The sequence below is a fragment of the Bubalus kerabau genome, chromosome 1 (genome assembly GCF_029407905.1).
Source record: "Bubalus kerabau isolate K-KA32 ecotype Philippines breed swamp buffalo chromosome 1, PCC_UOA_SB_1v2, whole genome shotgun sequence".
NCBI classification, from domain to species: Eukaryota; Metazoa; Chordata; class Mammalia; order Artiodactyla; family Bovidae; genus Bubalus; species Bubalus kerabau.
In genome coordinates this window covers 11,185,552-11,206,715 of record NC_073624.1, presented here as the reverse complement: position 1 = coordinate 11,206,715, position 21,164 = coordinate 11,185,552, and the positions used below count along the sequence as shown (strand labels likewise).

Here is a 21,164-nt window from a genome sequence, read left to right as displayed (position 1 = left end):
CTGGGACGCACGTCGGGGAGGGACAGGCGGAAGGACTGTCCCGGCCGAGCCCTCCCCTCTGCGTGGCCCGCCCCGGGCAGGGCTGGAAGCCGGAAGCAGGCGCGGGAGAACGACTCGGGACTCAGCCGAGGGGATCCTCGGGGCGCGCCCTCGCTGCGCCCCCAGCCCGGGAGCGAGCCTTCCGCGAAGGGCCGGGACCATGGGGGCTCCGCGCTGCCGGCCGCGCGTGTTCCCCGGATCCCCGCCGGGGCCGTCGCTCCTACTCTTCCTCCTGCTCCTGCGCCCGCCGGGCCTCGGTCTCGCCTCTCCGAGGCTCTTGGACCACCCGGCGCCCGAGTGCTCCCAGGAGGTGAGATCGGACGCGTCCCGGGGGGTGGAGGTGGGGGTGGGGTGGACGGTGGGGGTAGCCGAGGATGCTGTCGGGCGGGCGGGCGGCCGGGGGCCGGGGCCGGAGTAGCGGGGTTTCGGGGGTTCCGAGGCTTGGGCACAAGAGCGGGCCGCCCTGGGCAGGACACGCGGAGCGTCGCGAGTTGCGGTGCGAGCCAGGGAAGAGACGGAGTTTGCTGGGAAAGATCGCGCAGCGCGGGTTGCACAACCTGGGCAGGCGTCCCGGCGGCGCCTCCAGGGGGAGCCCCGCAGTTGGGGAAGGACTTGGGGGAGGCGCGCCAGCCGGAGGCGGGGCCTGAGGAGGGCGAGGCGGGACCGGTCCCGGTGCCAACCCCGGTAGTCCATCCCTCCTCCTCCCCCCGCCCCGAGCCGGCGCCCGGGGGACCCCGCGGCCGCAGAGTCTGGCGCACAAGCCCCGGGTCTGCGGGGCAGCTTCCGGGGAGAGTTGTAAGGGCAGCGCGATGACCCCTCCGGGCGAGCCCTGGGCATCGCATGGACCCTCCGGACGGCGCCCCCTCCGACCCCCACCGCCCGCCAGCGTCTGGAGTCCCGCGGGGCTGTAGGCACCCGTCAGTTGCCGGCTGTGCCCACAGGAAGCGACACACCCACACCCACCGCCTGGTAGTGGCCTTGGGGTGGAGGCCCGTCTTAAGGGAAAAGAGACAGACGGTGCTGGCCGCGCGCTGCCCTCTCCCGCCGCTCCTCTCGGTTTCCTCGGCCCCCTCCCTTTGGCCTCTGACCCTAAGAAATGACGCTCCTTATCTGAGTCAGAGGATGTGGCACAACCAAAGGGGTATTTCTCCCTATCTAATGTTGCGGAGGATTCATAAGAGGGTGAAAGGTCAGTGACTGTTTAGCAAAATCTTTTTTTTTTAACATGATGTTGGGAAAGGTCCTTGTGACCCTGGGCAGAGCAGGGGACCCGCTCAGCAGGTCCTACCTGGGGACTCTGCTGTCTGGGACTCAGTTCATTTTTAGATGGCCTTTTGCTGACCGCCTGCAAAATACAAGGTCCTGAAACAACAAAGACACACTCGCTGATGATGGATGTTGGGGCAGTAAATCACAGAAGTCAGCCTGGAGCAGGAGCCTCTGTCAGCCAGGAGGGATGGAGTTCCAGGGAACAGGGAAGCTCCTGCTTCCCGGGTGCCTTTCCTGCAGAGAAGGCACTTGGGCAGCCCTCCAAGAGAGTCTAGAGCATTCCAGAAGGGGGAAAGCGCTGAGCCAAGGCCCGAGGGTGGGCAGGATGAAGAGTAGGTGGTCTGTGTGGCAGGAAAGTGGGAGAAGCAGCTGCAGATGAGGGAGGGTCTCCGCTGAGCTGGGCTGAAAGGGCTTGGCCTCAGTTGCTCACCCGGAGCAGGGGCTTGGCTTGATGGCGGGGAAGCAGGGGCTAGAGAGGGACCCTGGGCAGTTTGTCTACACCTGCCAGGCTCTGCCTTCCCTCTGCCTCCTGTACACCTGGCCAGAGAACAAGGCCCCACTGCCAGCTGGCTCCCCTGAAAAGAGAGGGGTTAGGCCCCCCAGATTTCTGTCCCTCCACTGGCGCTTCGATGGATGGAGCACCACTTAGTGACTTGATCTCAGAGGACCTGGCTTCGCATCCTGACTTCACCACCTACAGCCCAGTGCCATAAGCAGGCCGTGGGGGCTGACAGATGTTTGTGGACTGAAAAAAGGAAGGGGAGGGTGAGCAGGTGAATGACAGCTAGCTCTGTCCAAGAGGCAGCAATGGGTGGAGAGACCAACAGCTGGTGCCAGCTGCTCGGAGTTAGCCAGGGAGCTGGTGCTCCTCAGCAAGAGAAGCCCACCCCCGACAACCTGAGAGTAGCCCCCGCTCGCTGCGACTGGAGAAAGCCAGTGCATAGTAACAAAGACCCAGCGCAGCCAAAAATAAATAACATTTTTAAAAATATGTATTTTTTTTAAGTGGTGAGGTGGTGATGGTACCTACCTCATAGGGCTATTGTAGATTCAATGAGATCTCCATACAAAGTGCTACCAATGCCTGGCCCAGGAGAGCTCAGGGAACACTGGCTACTACCACCTAAAACTGTCTTCAACATCATGGGCATCTTCTCCGGGGTTTCAGCAAGAGCTCCAACCTGGTGCTGTTCATGAGCTCATAAACAGTGTTCTGGTCCTATTGTTTTTCCATCATTCAGTCCTCTCTGACTCTCTGCAACCCCACAGACTGCAGCTCGTCAGGCTTCCCTGTCCTCCACTATCTCCCGGAGCTTGCTCAAACTCATTTCCATTGAGTCAGTGATGCCATCCAATCATCTCATCCTCTGTCGTCCCCTTCTCCTCCCGCCTTCAATCTTTCCCAGCATCAGGGTTTTTCCCGATGAGTCGGCTCTTCACATCAGGCGGCCAAAGTATTGGAGCTTCAGCTTCAGCATCAGTCCTTCCAATGAATATTCAGGACTGATTTCCTTTAGGATGGACTGGTTTGATCTCCTTGAAGTCCAAGGGACTCTCAAGCGTCTTCTCCAACACCACAGTTCAAAAGCATCAATTCTTCAGCGCTCAGCTTTCCTTATGGTCCAACTCTCACAGCCATACATGACTACTGGAAAAACCATAGCCTTGACTAGACAGACCTTTGTTGGTAAAGTAATGTCTCTGCTTTTTAATATGCTGTTTACATTGGTCATGGTCATTCATGGCTGCAGTCACCATCTGCAGTGATTTTGGAGCCCAAGAAAATAAAGTCTCTCACTGTCTCCGTTGTTTTCCCATCTATTTGCCATGAAGTGATGGGACCAGTTGCCATGATCTTAGTTTTCTGAATGTTGAGTTTTAAGCCAACTTTTTCACTCTGCCCTTTCACTTTCATCAAGAGGCTCTTTAGTTCTTCTTCACTTTCTGCCATAAGGGTGGTGTCATCTGTGTTCCTGACGTTATTAATATTTCTCCTGGCAATCTTGATTCCAGCTTGTGCTTCATCCAGCCCAACATTTCCCATGATGTATTCTGCATATAAGTTAAATAAGCAGGGTGACATTATACAGCCTTGACGTACTCCTTTCCCGATTTGAAACCAGTCTGTTCCAAGTCCAGTTCTAACTGTTGCTTCTTGACCTGAATACAGATTTCTCAGAAGATAGGTAAGGTGGTCTGATATTCTCATCTCTTTCAGAATTTTCCACAGTTTGTTGTGATCCACACAGAAAGGCTTTGGGTAGTCAATAAAGCAGAAGTAGATGTTTTGCTGAAACTCTCTTGCTTTTTCTGTGATCCAGGGGATGTTGGCAATTTGATCTCTGGTTCCTCTGCCTTTTCTAAATCCAGCTTGAACATCTGGAAGTTCATGGTTCACGTACTGTTGAAACCTGGCTTGGAGAATTTTGAGCATTGCTTTGCTAGCATGTGAGATAAGTGCAACTGGAAATATAGTTAGTCATATCATTTCTCTTGAATTGACCCTCTAAATATTCACATATTGTTTCTCCTATTTCTGCTTAATATTGTTCTGCGTTTGGAGAAATTTCCTGAATTTTATAGCCTAGTTTGTCTATGGATTTTTTTATTTTCATGGTTCATTTTTTAATTAAATTTATTTATTTTTAACTGAAGGATAATTGCTTTACAATCTTGTGTTGGCTTCTGCCAAATATCAACATGAATCAGCCATTGGTATACATATGTCCCCTCCCTCTTGAAACTCTCTCCCACCTTCCTCCCCCTCAAGGTCCGTTTTTATTTCTGTTTGCTCATTTTTCCATAGTACTCTGTCCCTGTCATATGGATACAGTGCCCTCTCATTTCTTTGAGACCGTTATAATTTTGTTTTAATTTATTCTGCTCCCAGCATCATCTTGTTTCTCCAAGAGCATTCTTGTAAGTTGCTGATTTTTTTAACCTATTTTCATACAAATCTGGTACTCTTTGGTTGTCTGAGAATATTCAAGTCTAAGGTTCTAAAAGCTCATTGGATGCCCTGTGGAGCAGGCCATGTGGATCAGTCGCTGGACTTACCATAGGGGTCAGGCTGGGTGACCATGGCCTCTCAGATGTGGAAATCTGGAAGTCTTGTCTCTGGGCTTGGCTGCCAGCGTCCTGAGCTCAGGGCAGGAAACGAGGCTCAGATGACGCGCAGCTCCTAAAGCCACTGAGAAAACGGCAGTTCCTTTTTGCCATGTGTTGCACCCACTTCTTGCCCTGCATCTCCTCAGTTGTCAGGAGAGCAAAGTACGGGGGGGAATATGGTCCCCCCAGGAGCGGCCCCAAAAGTGAGAGGGAAGGCACGTGCGTTTCATTCCTGAGTGTGAGCCCAGGGACACCGGAGCCCGGCTGGCGGATCTGAGTTCTTTCTCAGCTGTAATTACCTGCTTCTCTTTTCCGCAGGGGCTGAACTGCACAGTCAAGAACAGTAAGTCACCATTTTTTTCTCTTCTCAAGTTGCCCTGATGCGGTACTGACCCCATACTGAGTTGACAAGGGACCCAGTCCCCAGCGGGAGGACCCCTGAGACTCGGGGCCGCACCTGTCATCAGGGTTTTGGAAGAATTCTCTGGGGCGCCACAATATGACCTGGCTCTGCAGTATGACCCTTTAGCCAGACCTGTCACCCTGCCGTGGGCAATATCTGGGGTGGGATCTTGTTTTGTGCTTTAATTCAAGGAGGAGGCGCACCATTCAAGAGTCCATGCTCATTAGGGACCCAACACATAAAAACAGAGCAACTCTTATGGCTGCCCCATGTCTCCTGCCCACTTCCAACCACTGCTTCATCTCAAAGCCACAGGCATGCTTTGTCATCTCTCTTGTAACGTCAGAGCTTTGCCATGACCCCTGAAGGGCATCAAGAGAACTGTGAGCCCAGTTTTGGTCTTGGGGTCATAGCCTGACTGTGAAGGCTCCTGGACCCCGCCAGGCATCCTCTTTGGGCTGCATCTCTGTCCCTTAGAGCCCACAAGCCTCTGATTTCTGCCTCTCCTGCTCCCAGGTACCTGCCTGGACGACAGCTGGATCCACCCTCGGAACCTCACCCCCTCGTCCCCAAAAAACGTGCAGACCCAGCTGCGCTTCGCCCACACGCAGCAAGGACACTTGCTCCCCGTGGCTCACATCGAGTGGACGCTGCAGACAGATGGTGAGTGGGCGTTCGGGGTGCTGCCCACCTCTGGTGGGTCCACAGACTGGGCCTCCTAGTCCTCCCACCAGACTCAGAATTGGGCTCCCGGCCCTGTGCTCAGACACGAGGGCCAGTTCAGAGAAAGGACCCATCAATTCAGGCAGTGAGTCCTTTTTCAGAGTTCTAGATGTTAACCCACCATCCTCCACTGAAGGCCTTTCTTCAGCCCCAAATCTTCATCACCCTGGAAAACACGTCAGTCATGAACCATCTGACTGCAGGCTGGCCCTTCTGACAGCACCCCCCCCACACCTCAGCCTCTCGGGGGTGGAGCCGTGTGCACACCTGGAAAGACTGGGTGACGAGGGCGCCCAGGCCTGTGGATGGCCGGGTGAGTCCCTTGCTGAGGCTCATGCTCCGTCCTCAAGGTCAAGGACCCCCCTCTGACACCCACAGTCTGTCCCCAGCAGCCTAGCCACGAATTTGCAAAGCTTTCCCTTTTGGCCCGGGGTAAAGTATCTTTGTCCCTGTCCAGTGAGAGGTAGCTGTCCAGAGGCAGCGGCTAACCTAGCCCAGAGGGAGCTGGAAGGAGCAGAAAGCAGGGGTGGGTTAGTCGGCACGCATAGCAGACAGAAAATGACCCCCCCGCCCCCCGGCGGCTAGCCATCCTTGGTCTCACCTGTGCTCCTCTCCTCCCTCGACCTTCAGCCAGCGTCCTCTACCTGGAGGGGGCGGAGCTGTCCATCCTGCAGCTGAACACCAACGAGCGTCTGTGTGTCAGGTTTGAGTTTCTGACCACACTGAGGCATCATCACAAGCGGGTAAGAGTCCCACCAGGGTGGGCAGTGGTGACCGCGGGGAGTGGTGGGCACACATACACACACATGCATGCACCCCACTCTTCCTCCCTACCTCATGTCCAGGCTCGTTGTTGGGAGGGCGGCTTCCTTGGCCTGCGCCTGCCGTCAGCCAGGGTCTCCTCCAGGCACAGGGGCTCTGCCCAGCGCGGAGCAGCCGTGGTTTCCAGCGCAGTTTCTGTTCCTTCTGTTGCTTGGAGCCAGAATGGGTTCGTGTTTAGTTTGGTCAAAGCGCTGATTGCCAGTGTGTAGTCCCAAGCCCAGCAGCAACACCAGGGGACTGGTAGAAATGCAGGTTCCAGGTAGCCCCCCAGACTCCTGAACCAGAGGCTGGCGTGTTCAAACGGCTGCGGTTGGTGCTGACAAGCCGTCCAGTTGATCCTGATGCAGGCTCGTCTCGATTCTGCCGGTTTACGTCTGACAAGTGGCCACAGGCAGAGCTCCCAGAACACAAGCAGCAAAGACAGATACCCTGTCCTGTGTGTAGTGAGGACAGGATCCCCCAAACTACTACCGGGAGGATGGGGAGGACCAGGGACCCCAAGCAGTCCACCAAGGGAGCTGGCGTCAGTGCGTCTCATCTCCATCGGCCTAAAAAAGTTTGAGCAACAACAACGCCGTGAGGCTCAGGGGGTGGACGGGGGACCTCGTAGCCTCCCACTGTACTTTCGTGCTCCAGAGACCCTGCTTTCCCTTCCACGGGGCAGAGCCACGTAACAAGTGGTCTTCAGCTGCCCCTGGGTCCCAGAGGCCTACAGCCCTGGAGTTGGAGAGGGCTGATGGGGGAGGGGCGCCTTCAACCTCGCCCATATTCTCTTGCCTTTGGCCCTGCTGTCTCCTAATGAGGCCAGAGCCAGGTGTTTGTAAATAGGCAGGAAGACCAGAAGAAACACAGAACAGGGACACAATGTCTCTGACTCAGGAGCTTGCGACGTGGTTGTTCCCGCCCTGTGTTGGTGAATCCTTCAGGGACAGGTGGGGAGGTCTTGGGGCTCAGGTAAGAGCCGTGACCGTTTGACCTCCCCTCCTTCTGTCTCCTAGTGGCGATTTGCCTTCAGCCACTTCGTGGTAGAACCCAGAGAGGAGTACGAGGTGACCGTCCACCACCTGCCTAAGCCCATCCCTGACGGGGACCCAAACCACCAATCCAGAAACTTCCTGGTGCCCGGTAAGAGCACCACCCCGCAGCATGCCCTTCACCCCTCACTCTGTGGTCGGCCTGTGGAACCCACGGGACAAACAGGTGCAGGACCGGGGATCCTGGGTGGGGGGGCTGCAGCCTCCACTTCCTAAGGCAGAGTCTGTTCTCTGCAGCACCAACTTGGTGTTGGCCCAAGACCCCGGGAGTTCAATGGGAACCGAGTCCTTCATCTGGCATGTCCTGCCCAGAAGGTGTTGGGAAGACAGGCCTGTCCCCAGAGAGCTGTGGCCTCACTGCCCGCCCCGTCCCAGCCCCGGATCCTCACTCTTCCCATGTCCTGCCTGCGTGTATCTGGCACCAGCCCCACTTCCCCTGCTCCCTCCTTCTGGGATGCTTGCCAGGCTCATCTTCCAAAACAGCATTTGATACATCTGCACCTCTGGGTGTATCTCTGTCCCCCCCGGAGTCTCTGCCATGGTCCGCCTTTCTCGTTGTCCAGAGCCAAGAGCACCTGAATGCCCAGCCCCTGGAGGACAGGGCCTGGGCCTTACACCCACTTGGACAGCCTCAAGACCCTTGTAAATGGCCCAGTGTGTGGGAGGCGATTGGGAAGTGCTTGCTGAGGCCATCCACATCGTTGGAGCACCTCTTGCACACACAAAACATGCACACCCATGCATACATACAGATGTGCACATGCATGCAAATTCACTCGTGTACACACATGCACACAGATGTGTGCACACATGTACACACACATGTGCACGCATGGTCTGCTCACCCAGCTTTGTTTCCCCTTTTATGTCACTCCCCATCCCTGACATGCCAGCATCTTGACATAGCCGTGGCATGATATCACAGTTTCCTTCTATGGTCCCTCCGGCTGGAATGGCATTCCCAGAGGGCAGGGACTTTGTCTCACTCTTGGCTATATCTCCCAGGCCTCACAAAGCACCTGGCACATACTAGGGGCTCCATAATTATTTGTCAGATGAGTGACACTCCCCTATCCCCCTCCTAGCCCCCCATCCCTAAAGTGGACTGACTTAGCACCTGTTGCTCACAGTGATTCACACCTGTCACATCTTAAACCAATAAAAATGCTGCAATCAAGGAAATGGGGGACCAAGAAGCCGTCTCCGGGGGAGCGGTCCTCACAGGGTCCCCAGGTTGGCAGTGCCATGGAATCACCTGGGAACTTGTCAGAAATGCAGCTTCCCAGGCCCACCCCAGACGGGGCTGAACCCAAGACTCCCATGAGGATGTGTGGAAGCTGGGGGGCCACGTCACCATTTGCCAAGGGGGACAAAGCCCATCTCCCCTCAAGGGCAGAAGCAGATCCAGGGAGGGAGCCCCCAGAGAGGGGGAACAGGAGTAGACAGGACCCCTCAGTCCAAGAACAAGTCTGGGGAGGGGGCTTCTGCCTGGATCTGGGTTTCTGGAGGGATCAGTGGTGAGGTGGCCAGGGCAGCCCCAGGCCTCGGGCCTCCGACCCATAGCAGCGTCCATCCTGGGGCTCCTCTGAAGGGGCCACCTTTGGACAGGCTCCCAGAAAGCAGACAGTTGTTACCTCTGGCATTGGAGGTTCTGTAAAACAAGCTCTCCAAGGCAGGGGCTGACGGTTGCACCTCTTCCCGATCCACAGACTGCAAGGACCCCAGGATGAAGGACACCACGCCATGCGTGAGTTCAGGTAACCGTGGGGGCGACCGTGTGGGAGCTTTACTTGGGTCACACACGCATGCATGCAGACACACAAGCATGCACATACGTGCAAATGTGCAGGCACGCTCGCCCCTCTCTCTGACTCCTGGTCATGTTGTGCCCGTGGGATAGGCAGCCTGTGGGACCCCAACATCACCGTGGAGACTCTCGAGGCCCACCAGCTACAGCTGAGCTTCACCCCGTGGAACGAGTCCACCAGTTACCAGGTCCTGCTGCACAGCTTCCCGCCCGCGGAGAACCAGAGCTGCTTCCAACATGTCGTCGACCTGCCCGTGGTAACTGCCCTCCCTGCCGCTTTCCTAACCCATCAGCCTGGCTCAGAGCACCCTCTCCACCCTCAAGGGCCAGGCGCTCGGGCTGGGCTTAGAGCATGTGATCTCCCTTCCCGTGTGTGCAGAGTGAGGCTGGTGTGCACTTGGAGAGTGGCTGGTGTGAGGTGGGTGTGTAGCTGGTGTATAGTTGATGTGTGGCTGGTGTGTGCCTGACATGTGGCTGGTGTGCAGTTGGAGTGTGGCTGGTGTACAGTTGGTGTGTGGCTGGCGTGTGCTTGCAGTGTGGCTGCGTGTGGCTGGTACGTAGTTGCTCCTGCAGCTGACAGGAGCCCTGTCTCTGCCCTGTGCACTCAGCCCTCTGTCCTCCCCTCTCCCACATCCTCCTGGTCCTCTTTTTGCTTTGTTAATTTCATGATCACAAAGAGGATTTGAAGACTGTACAACGGGTACATGAGGACAAGGTGGGGGGTCAAGGTAAGGCAGTAAGACGGAGCCAGGGTAGGGCCGCTGCTGGACACGTGCGTCTATCCCTTGATCCCCGGTGGCTGGGGCATCTGATGCGGTCCTGAGGATGCAGTCCTGGGGACGGCTGCTCCTCCTGGAGCCAGACCTGCAGCCCCTCTCCCCAGGGAGGGGGCCCCCAGGGCACATCCCAGCCGGGGCCAGGGCCTCACCGTCCCTCCGCCCTGCAGCCCGCACAGGAAGCCACCCAGCCGTGCTGCCACATCATGGTCACCCTGCCAGACTCCCGCTGGTGCTGCCGCCACCACGTGCAGGTGGGGAGCAGGGTGGGACGGGGTGGGCAAAGGGCAGGTAGGCAGCTTGGGGGGTCATGCTCCCCCTGGATCCAGTACCGCTACTGCCTGGGGATTTCCTGGCCAGCCACCAGCCTCGCCCAGGCAGGGTCGTCCGCCCCCTCCCGCTGACGGGCCACCTGCCCAGCAGCCATGGAGACATCCTGGAGAGGCCGGTGGGTTCCTGGTGGGCCCGTGTCCCCCAGCCTCTCCTCCGCACGCTTGCCTCACAGATCCAGCCCTTCTTCAGCAGCTGTCTCAATGACTGCCTCCGACACTCGCTGTCCGTGGCCTGCCCGGAGGTCTTGCATACCCCAGGTGGGACACGCGGCTGCCAGGGGCCATGTGGAAGCAGGGTGGGCAAAGGTCAGCAGCCCAGACTGCACCGTGACCTGGTCCAGGGGAAAGGGGCAGTTGTCCAGGCCTGTGTCGTGCGGCCTTAGAGAGAGGCTCCAGATTGGACTCCGCGCTGACTTTCGTTAGCTGTGTGACCGCGGGAAAAGCACCGAGCCTTTCTGATCTTCAGTTTCTGTGACTGGAAAACTGGGGACTCTTTATTGTCACAGCTACAGTTAACACCATGTACTGAGTGAGCAAAGCGCTCTAACACGTCTGCTTTTACTTCTCACAAACTCTGAGTCATAGTACTGACTAGTACTGTGTACTAGGTACTACACACCATAGTACTGTGCACTGTTCACTATAGTATAGGTACTGTGTACTAAGTGCTAAGCTCTATGTGCTGGGCACTATGCACTATAGTACTGTGTGCTATGTACTAAGTACTGGGTACTACGCACCATAGTATAGATACTGTGTACTATATAGTACTAAGTATATTTTACTGTGCACCATGTACTGTGCACTAAGTATTACACACTTGGTTCTGGGTACTATATACTATGTACCAAGTGTGTACTATGTACTGTGCACTATCACTGCTGACAACTGAAAGTCTGTCCCTGTTCTCCTTACAGACGCTGCTGAAGGTGAGGCTGACCCTTTCCAGGCTGAGACACCTCAAGGGTCACGGAGAGGTCCCTGCCTAGCTTGGTGTGGAGTCAGGCTGCACGAGGAGACACCCCAGGGGAGCAGTCCGGGGTGGGCAGTGGGCGGGGCCCCAGGGCTGGCAGGGCAGACAGGACTCCCGGGTTGGGCAGTGGGCGGGGCCTCGGGGTGTCATGTCACTCACACCACCCTCCTGCCACAGACCACACACCCCTGTGGGTGTCTGCGTTCATCACAGGCCTCTCCATCCTGCTGGTGGGCTCTGTCATCCTGCTGATCCTCTGCATGACTTGGAGGCTACCAGGTAAGGGCGGGGCTACAGCCCACCTGGGATTTCCGGTCTCCCCCTCCCTCTTCCCAGACCCTTCTCCCCGTGCCAGCCCTAAGTCTGTGCTCAGGACCCCACACCCCCAGCCCTGCAGGCTGTTAATAAGCATCAGTCCCCCACCCCAGGCCTGTTCTGGCCACGTTCCAAGCAGGAGGGAACATGGGTCTCCTGGGTGGGGGTTGGCCTCTCCCTGCCCCTCCATGACCCTGATCTGGGTGGCCATTCCCTCTGTGACCACGATTCGTTCAGGGGAAGATCACCAAGCCAGGCATGAGACCTGTCGAGAGGGTCCTTCCACAGAGGGTCCCTGGGAGGGTCCAACGTCTGGGTCTTTCCAGGGGTCAGGAGGCTGTTCTTGGGCCTCACATCTGACCTTTTCCCGAAGCACCCACTCCTTGGGGCGAGGGAAGGACCTCATGGTTCTGGGGAGCAGCCCAAAGGTGGGGGTTGAAGTCAGGTGCCAAATGCCCTCCTTGGCCTCTGTGTGGCTCCAGGGAGTCAGCCCCACACCATGGGGTCCCTCACTGGGTCCAGGAGGGGAGGTCACTTAAGGACGTTGGTTCCCCGCATCACCTTCAGAATACAAGGAGGCCGCAAAGGGGCTGGGGGCGCCACTTCCAGAGACGTCTCGGAAGGCTTGTGCCTCCTGCAAGGACAGGTCTGGGGGATGGGCTTTCCCTGAAAAGGGAGTCTGCTTGGGGGCAGCCACTGAGGTGGTAACCTCCTAGGCACCGTTCTGGGGGCCCCAGACCAGTCAGTGGTGCCGAATACTTGTGACCCAGGTGGTGGGCATGATGGATACCCACCTGTGGGTATCTTCCTCCCCTGTGGGCACTTAAACCACAGACCCATTTCACAGAGGAAGAAACCAAGCTTCAGAGACAGCGGTACCTCCTCCAGGTCACACAGTGGTTGTGGGAGACGCGGTCTCCCCGCCAAGGCCCAGAGCAGCTAGGAGGTGCTCCTTGGCCCCTCCCGTTCTCGGGAAATGGCCTTGTAAAACCTGTGCCACCTGCACGGACACTTCTGGAGCAGTCCTTCTGACCTTGCCTTTCCTTTCAGGGTTCCGTCAAGGAAAACATGAAGATGGCACCAAAGACACAGGTGGGCACTCCTGGTTTGGGCGGCCTGGCTTCAGGGGGAGGCTGTTCACATTGGCCTGGAGGAGCTCCCGGGTCAGTTCCTGTCCCTGGGGAGATGTCACCTGCCGGGGACCCACCTCCAGCTCCGAATGGAAGGACCTCAAATAGCAGTGGGGCTGGGTTCACAGCTAATCCCTGAACAAGAAGGGAAGGTTAGGGCCCTTGGAGAGCAGCTGTGTCCATGCCAGAGACAGGCCTTGGTGTCTTGAAGAAAAGATAATGCTAACTAACGTGCAGGCTGCAGGCAAGGTAGGAAAGTGGGAGACACTCTTTTCCCTGAAGGCACAGGCTATTTTGCAGGCAGCCAGTGCAGCCTGGCAGCCGCCTCGGGCATCTTCTGGGGTCTCAGCTGCATTTCTTGGGCTCGCGGAGCCAAACTCAGCCTGTTTCCTGTCCCTCACCAGCAGGCCAGGTGTGTGGTCAGCACTGAAACGCCTGAAACCACACCGTTTTCCTTGTTTCCCCCAGAGATCCTGCCCTCCGCCACCAGCCTGAGCCCCCCGCCCCTGAAGCCCAGGAAGGTCTGGATCGTCTACTCCGCCGACCACCCCCTCTACGTGGACGTGGTCCTCAAGTTCGCCCAATTCCTGCTCACCGTGTGTGGCACCGAAGTAGCCCTGGACCTGCTGGAGGAGCAGGCCATCTCGGAGGTAGGGGTCATGACCTGGGTGGGGCGTCAGAAGCAGGAAGTGGCGGACAGCAACTCCAAGATAGTCGTCCTGTGCTCCCGAGGCACCCGGGCCAAGTGGCAGGCGATGCTTGGCTGGGAGGACGCCGCCGCCGTGCAGCTCCGCTGCGACCGCTGGCAGCCAGCGGGGGACCTGTTCACGGCGGCCATGAACATGATCCTGCCGGACTTCAAGAAGCCGGCGTGCTTCGGCACCTATATTGTCTGCTACTTCAGCGACATCAGCTGCGAGGCGGACGTGCCCGACCTGTTCAACATCACCTCCCGCTATGAGCTCATGGACCGGTTCGAGGAGGTCTACTTCCGCATCCAGGACCTGGAGATGTTCGAGCCCGGCCGCATGCACCGCGTGGGGGCGCTCGCGGCCCAGAACTACCTGCAGAGCCCCAGCGGCCGGCAGCTCCGCGAGGCCGTGCAGCGCTTCCGCCGCTGGCAGGCCCAGCGCCCGGACTGGTTCGAACTGGAGAACCTCCGCTCTGCGGAAGGCCGGGACTTCCCGTCCCTGGACGAGGAGGCCTTCGAGGAGGAGCCGCTGCCCGAAGGAGGGATCGTCCGGCAGGAGCCGCTGGTGCGGGAGCCCACCTCCCAGGACCACCTGCTGGTGGAGCTGCTCCTCGCCGGGGAAGGAGGGGGCGGGCTGGCGCGGCTGGAGCCCCAGCCCCGGCCCCCGGGGCAGCCGGCAGCCCCAACGCTCCAGACCATGGTGGTCCCGGTGGACAGGGTCCCTCGGGCTCAGGTAGTGGAGCCCGTCCCACAGGAGGTGAGGAGCGGCGCTGGCCGGCTGGCCCTGGTGGAGGGAGAAGAGGCCTGCCCGCTGCTGGGGGGCCAGGGACCCCGGCGGAACAGCATCATCTTCCTCTCCGAGGGGCGGCTCCCGACCCCCAAGCGGAACCCGAGCCTCCAGGACATGCTCACGCCCCCCGAGGAGGAGCAGCGGCGCTCTGTGCAGTCGGACCAGGGCTACATCTCCAGGAGCTCCCCGCAGCCCCCCGACGACGACGACGATGACAACGGGGAGGGGGTCGGGGAGGAGGACGGGGGGCAGCCGCTGTCCCCCCAGGGCCTGGAGAGCCTGCGCAGCCTCCAGCTGCTGCTCTTTTTCCAGGAGCTTAGCAAGAACCCCAGCCTTGAGCCCGAGGGCCCGCCATGCGGGGCCCTTCCCCAGCAGGGGCGGTGAGTGAGCACGTGTGTGCGTGTGTGCACGTGTGGGCTTGCGTCCGTGAGGCCGCACCTTTAAAGGTAGCCAGCTTGACTGTGGGGGAAGGAAATGGCAACCCACTCCAGTATTCTTGCCTAGAGAATCCCAGGGACAGAGGAGCCTGGTGGGCTGCCGTCTGTGGGGTCGCACAGAGTCCGACATGACTGAAGTGACTTAGCATGCATGCATTGGAGAAGGAAATGGCAACCCACTCCAGTGTTCTTGCCTGGAGAATCCCAGGGATGGAGGAGCCTGGTGGGCTGCCATCTATGGAATCACACAGAGTCAGACACAACTGAAGCGACTTAGGAGCAGCAGCTTGACTGTGTCCCCTTAGCTTTTCTTCAGGTCCCCGTGTGGTCACCTTCCATCCCCGAGACCCCATGGCCCATTCCCAGGAGCTAAAGGACAGACCATCTGCCATTCCTTCCTTCGGCCTTTATCTTGGGTCCAGTATAGCCCTGACTGCCAAGGAGCTGCTCCTCTAGTGGGAGGGTCCAGGGAGCACACAGGGTGAGGGCAAGACGCGGAGGCAGAAGGGGTGCCTGTGGGGGGTGGAGGGCAGGTGGAGTCCCGAGTCTGGGGCAGGAGGGCAGTGTGTAACTGATCTTGCTGCAGAAGGTGAACCCATGGGCCCAGCTTGGGGAGGCCTGGGGGCCAGGCTGGGGCTGGGGCATCAGGCCCTGATGCTAAAGGCCGGGGCTTCTTTATCAGAATGCCCTGTTCCCTGCAGAGGAGGCTGTAGATCAGACACACTGGTCATTTTCGGAAAAAGATTGGATAGAAGTGAATGAGCCCTGATGGCCTCAGCAGGGCCTGAAACCACGTGTGGTCTTGGTCAGTGGGAGAGCTTTGGCCAAGGATTCTTCCAGGATTGCGGGCTGAGCCCCTGGGCTATAGCATCCGGGCTGAAGAAGAACAAGGAGCCCCCAACCCTGTGCACACTGGGGTGGCTCTAGGTTCTCTTTGCCTGAACCTGAGTCCTCCACTGTAGCTTCAAGCACCTGCAAGGAGGAGGGGGTTCTGAAATTCAAGGAGAAATCAGATACCGCGTGTACACGTGTGCATGTGTGAAAGCGAGCTTATTGATAAAAGAATGAATAAATTTTTTAACTCGGATTAGAGTTCCTGGCTGTCACTTTGAGTCACATGTTATAGAGGTTGGGAGGTTCCTGGCTGCTGAGGCCTTTCTCGTGGTGAGGTTGTGCCTGGTAGCAGCAGGCTGCTGAGGCCCAGGTCCTGGACAGTGCAAGGTCCACAGCAGCCCCGCGCAGCAAAGGACCGGGCATGGGAGTGCGACAGGCGGGTGTCCGTGCCCACCCCCGCCCACATCCCTTGGTTAATCCCTAGTCCCCAGTGTGTGATGGTGTTGGGGAGGGCTTCTGGGAGGAAGGGAGTCATGGAGTGGGGTCCCATGGATGGGCTAAGTGCCCTTGTAGGAAACCTGCTGCCATGCAAGGACACTGTGAGACGGCCACCTGTGAATCTGGAATCCGCTGGCACCCTGACCTTGGACTTCCAGCCCCGGCTTTGTTTCTGCTGTTCATAGTCTGTGCAGTCTCAGGCATTCCATTCTAGCAGCCAAAAGGACTAGGTCAGAGGAGCCGAGACCTCCCAGCCTCCAGCCTCCTGGGCACCATCCCCCGATGATGTTGGGTGGGCGTCACTGGGTGCAGATGCCCACACAGCTCTCTGGGACGATCCCCCCACTTCCAGTCATCTCGTGCTCAATGTGCAGAGTGTGGGTTCCATGGCTGGAGCCAGGTGGTGCCTGCAGCAGGGTGTCCCACCCTGTGGTCTCAAGCCTGGTCTTGGGAGACACTCTCCGCCTGGACTACCTTCCCCACAGACCTCGGACTCCTGCTGTGCTGGCCGTTGAGGCCAGACGACCTAGCTGTCACCATCCACCAGGTCCCTTTCTCACCACAGCTGCCCTTTCTTTCCTCACGACTTCACTGAGACACGATTCACAGCTCACACAGTTCACCACGGATCCTGTACAAGTCAAGGCTTTGGGGAGTTCAGAGTTCAGCAACCTTCAGCATAATCAATTTTGGAACATTTTTCTTCCTTCCCAAAGAAACCCAGCCCCTCTAATTATCACCCCATGACCCCAAATGTCCCATCGCTGGGCAGTCACTAATCTTTCCATCAGTGGGTGTGCCTATGTGGACATGGTGGATATAAACGGAGTCAGGAAGATCCCCAGGTAATCGACCCTTGTTCCACCCCTGTCCCCCCTCCTTCCCTAGAGCCCCCAGCCTCACACTGGTCTCGGTCTAAGTATCACCCAAATGCCAAGAGCATCAGGTATGAATAAGGCCAGGTCTCGCTTTCCATGCTATTCTGAACCACAGCTAGTGAATCGTGCCTCACCCAGAAAGGCCCTTTGATAACAAGTGTCCTCTAGACTGTGACCCCCACGCCTCGGGGCCCTCCCCAGGCAGAGTGCACAGAAGGGGCTCAAGGATGGGGAAGGACCCCTGGCCATACAACCCTTGCGGATGTCCACAGCTTTTTCTCTAGGAAAGTGAGAAATGGCTAACAGGTCCTCTGGACGTTGCAGGCCACGCTGGTTCTGAACCAGCTTCTCTTTCCTGTTCAGGAAGGTCCTCAGAGGTGCTCAGGTTTTGGAGGGGCTTTCGTTCATCACTTAAATGTCCACTCAGCACCTGGAGCTGGGCCTCTGAACGCCTGCTTTGTGATGGGTTTTACTCATTTCCTGCTTATCTTTGCCTCGGGCAGAAGGGAGAAGATGCTCGCCCGCAGGACTCCCAGGATGTGGCTACCTGCCCCTGCTTTTTAGCCAGAACCAGACGACAAAGGTGGTTTCTGCCTGTGGCCTTTGCGCTCTGCAGGAGCAGTCTCTCCTCCCAGGTAAACAAGGGAGGGGCCTTCCTGCAAAGACCTGCTCAGTGAGGGCCCTGCCCAGCCCTGCCCATCAGAGTCAACTTTAGTTGTTCACACCTTAGTGGGAACCAGTGTCCCGGCTCCTTCCTCTCCATGGCCTCAGAGGAGAGTCTGCCTGGGCCTGACTGGGGGCCTGTGGGACTCCCCAGGATGTGGCTCCTGCCCCTGCTTTTTAGCCAGACCCAGACGACAAAGGAGAATCCAAGTCTGAAGGCTGCCTGGGGCTGCCCACTGGACGTGGTTCAGACCTGATTCCCTTGCTGACTGCAGTGCGGCCTCCCGCAGGCAGCTCCATCCTTCTGGGCTCAGGAGCCGAGGGGAAGCTCCCCAGAGGGGCCGTGAGGGCTGGAGGGGCCGGGCCCTGAGCTCACCCAACCCCAGGCCTCTGGCTGCAGGACTAGAGCCCCCTGACACGACCTCCCCTCTTGAGCAGCTCACCCACGAGAAACATAGTCAGATTGGTCATCTTACCATCCACCTGCATTTAGGGAGACATGAAGACATGGTCTTTGCTGCTCTGTGACTATTGTACTTGTTACGATCGTCCATGTCTTGAGGGAAGGACTGGCTCGGCACACGTCACCCCATTCCCACCTATAAGCTTGTAGGTGCTCCTGTCCTGTAAATGGGGAAGATCCTGCAGGCCAGGTGGGCCTGAGCAGGCACGGGTGGAGCCGTCTGGGTTTCGCGGCTTGAACAGCACCAGCCCTCTCTGTGCAGAACTATGACCATGGTCTTATTTCTGCAGAGATCTGGTGTTCCCTCAGGCCGCCCAGCTCTCTGTGCTAAAAACAGACAAGCACGGCCCCTCCTCTTCCCTAAAACGACTCTTGCTTCTGGCCTGGTGCGAGGAGGGCAGAGGACTTAAGAAGTTGGCCTCTCAGCCTTTTCCCCCACTGGCAAGTTCTTCTCAGAAAGAAGGAACCAAGGACGGGAGCCGGGGCATGAAGCCCAAGGCCACTTCCTCAAGAGCCTGCCAGCCACCTGGAAGGAAGCAGCCAAGGCGGGCCCAGAATGTGAGCAGAGACCCGCACAGCGATGACAGATGTCACGGTGACATTCAAGAGTTTAGCAGGGAAACCAGGACAGGCACGATCTTAAACCGCACAGGAAGCTTGTCACAAGTCTCAAGTTTTTTTTTGTTTTTTGTTTTTTTTTTTTTTCAGAACAGAAGCTGGTTTTATTTTTAAAAAGAGAAAGAGAAAAAAAAAAAAAAAAACGTGATAAATGCCAGCGAGGTGCCACTTCCGTCCCCCAGGCTCCGACTGCCAGCTCTCCGCTCTTCTGGAAGAATCGTGGACTCTGTAGCCGTCTGTACAGAGGGTCTGGGCCAAGCCCTTTCCAAACACGGAAGGAGTCAGAGGCCCGACCCACCCAGCATTAGAGGCAGCAGCGCGGGTCCGACTCCAGCTTCTCCTCCGTGACCTGCACGGAGGGCGCGGGCCCGGAGACAGGCATCTCCAGTTGGCCCCCCACACCACAGATGCCCCTAGAAAACAAGAAAAACGAAACTTCCGGGGCATCTCTTCTTGTGAGTGGGGCAAGGGAAGTAAGTAAAAGGACTCCAGAGAAACATGGCAGAAGGAAGGGGTTGACCCCCTGAGCACAAGCGACGGCACCCAGTGTCAGGAAGAGGACGTCGTCCCCAGGTGAACGAGGGCCAGCAGCCGGGACCAGCCGCACACGCAGTCTCGCGACGGACGGGGAAGCGCAGCTCATCGGAACCCACCGCAGCCCCCCACCAGCACACCCGAGTGGGGGTCCCCCCACCGTGTTGCAGTGTCACTCAGCAGGGAGGAGGGGTGGGGCGGGGGCCAGCCTGGGCCCCCCATGGCTCAGACGTGGAGAGTGGGTGGCAGAGCAACAGCCACGCTGGAGAGAGGGTATGGGAGCAGAGGGGCTCCCCCCAGGGTCTGGGCCCCAGAACTTTGACCACATGGAGTTCAAAGGGCAAGAAGAGGGGTCCTGGGAGAGGCGGGAAGGCAAAAAAAGGAACAATTTGTTGCAAAATCCAACCAGTTGACCCTGGACCTGGTGGGCAAGGGGCTGGAAGCCCCAACACTCAGTGCAAACATTTTCTTCCCTGCCCCCGCCCCTAGAGCAGGGAGGCTCAGGACATCAGCCCTTCCTGTGTCTCTGTCTTCTGTCAACAACCCTCCATAACAATGAAGAGCCCCAAAACATTCTCTGGCCCTCAACACAGAACAGAGGCCCAGGAAGCAAAAGTGATATGTCACTGAAGCCAGCCTGTGAGAGTCAAACCACCACCCATGACGTGGGGCACTTTGGGGTTTATTACACCACACAAAGCTACCCAAGCACACGGAGGGGGGAGATCCTTACAAACCGCCCCCACCCCATCCTGTTACCCTGTTACCCTGGCCTCAAGTCTGTGTGTGGGCAACCCCTGGATACCAGCTGTCGCTAGGGAGGGAGGCTGGGTGGGGTGGGGCTTGCCCACCCCCTCCAGACAGTCTACCTTTTCCCTAGGGACTCCCTTGACCAGAGCAGAGGACAAAGGTCACTGCCACCCTTTCTGATCCACCCCAGGCTTCCCAGAAGAAAGGCAGGGGGTGGGAGACGGGTTCCCTACTCCCGTGGGCCTGTGGGTGGCCCAACTGATATCAATCCAGGGACCCCACCAAAGCCGTTCTGAGCCAAGACCTGACCCAGCCCGCAACCAGCCTCAGGAAGGATGGACGCTATGGGCGCAGAGAGAGGGAGAGATGGAGGGCAGCCAGTGGCTGATCCTCCATAGACCCTGTAATAACACTGGCACTGAACCCCAGCGGGTCCAGTGGCCATGGTGAATGCGACATCTGAGCCTTTGTCCTTATTTTTGCAAGCAGCATCAGTGTGTGATGCAACACAAGTGGGAAGCACGGAGGTAGACACGCTCACTCACCCAGGAAAGGGTGTAGTTTGGTCCTTAGAGTGTGGACCCCACCCCGCAGCTGAGAGGAGTGGGGTGGGACTGAGGAGGACCCCGGGTGAGCCTCTCCCTCAGAGGAGGGCCCCGGGCAGTCCCCAGGTGCCCAGCTCTGTCTGGGAATTAATTCATGGCCACAGATTCAGGTAGTAATGAGGAGTGTGGGTGGGGAGGACAGGGCCTCCCCAGATCCCCTGCTGATCTCAAGTGGCACAGGGTGGACACAAGGAAACAACACGCACACACGTGAGCGCGTGTGCACGCACACACACACACACACACACACAGATTGTATCTATCATCCGGATGAAACACAACAGACACAGCCCGGGAACAGGGGACTCCAGGTCAATTTCAAGGTGTGGGACACCGGCCACTAGCCACAGCCTAAAAGCAGCTGTCCCATCCAGCCTCCTGCCTGGGTCCCCCTCCTCCACTCTCCCCCACAAAGGAGAGGAATCAGGGTGAGATGGGAGAAGTAGGAATCAGAGGCGCCAGAGGCTGGAACTCAGAATGGGTGTGGAGAACAGAGCCTGGCGACTTTCCTCCTTCTTTCAGTAGCTGGGTCGCTCCAAGCAGTCTTGACCCAAAGGGCTCAGAGTGGCGTGTTGGCCCTCAGCCCCATTAACAGATGATCTAGACTAGGTGAGGAATGGTCAGAGGACAGGGAGCTGGGTTTCCCAATCCCAAAGCAAGACCCCAGACCCC

The 21,164-nt window shown here is 57.9% G+C and overlaps 1 protein-coding gene across 1 annotated transcript; it reads left to right on the top strand.

The window, feature by feature from the left end:
* On the top strand, positions 1–15,740 carry IL17RA (interleukin 17 receptor A). The gene is made up of 12 exons (XM_055578645.1): positions 1–349; positions 4,735–4,759; positions 5,336–5,482; positions 6,173–6,285; positions 7,363–7,489; positions 9,108–9,155; positions 9,299–9,462; positions 10,152–10,235; positions 10,277–10,583; positions 11,464–11,565; positions 12,652–12,693; positions 13,200–15,740. Exons 1-12 carry the CDS (start codon positions 200–202, stop codon positions 14,594–14,596), a joined length of 2,706 nt encoding a protein of 901 aa, XP_055434620.1. The 5' UTR covers positions 1–199; the 3' UTR covers positions 14,597–15,740.
* The last annotated feature ends 5,424 nt before the right edge of the window (positions 15,741–21,164 follow it).

Excerpts from the sequence above, each read along its gene's own strand:
- IL17RA (XM_055578645.1), top strand. The coding sequence starts at position 200 with ATGGGGGCTCCGCGCTGCCGGCCGCGCGTGTTCCCCGGATCCCCGCCG. Across the intron at positions 6,286-7,362 it reads TGAGGCATCATCACAAGCGG|TGGCGATTTGCCTTCAGCCA; the intron begins GTAAGAGTCCCA and ends TCTGTCTCCTAG. Across the intron at positions 7,490-9,107 it reads CAGAAACTTCCTGGTGCCCG|ACTGCAAGGACCCCAGGATG; the intron begins GTAAGAGCACCA and ends CCCGATCCACAG.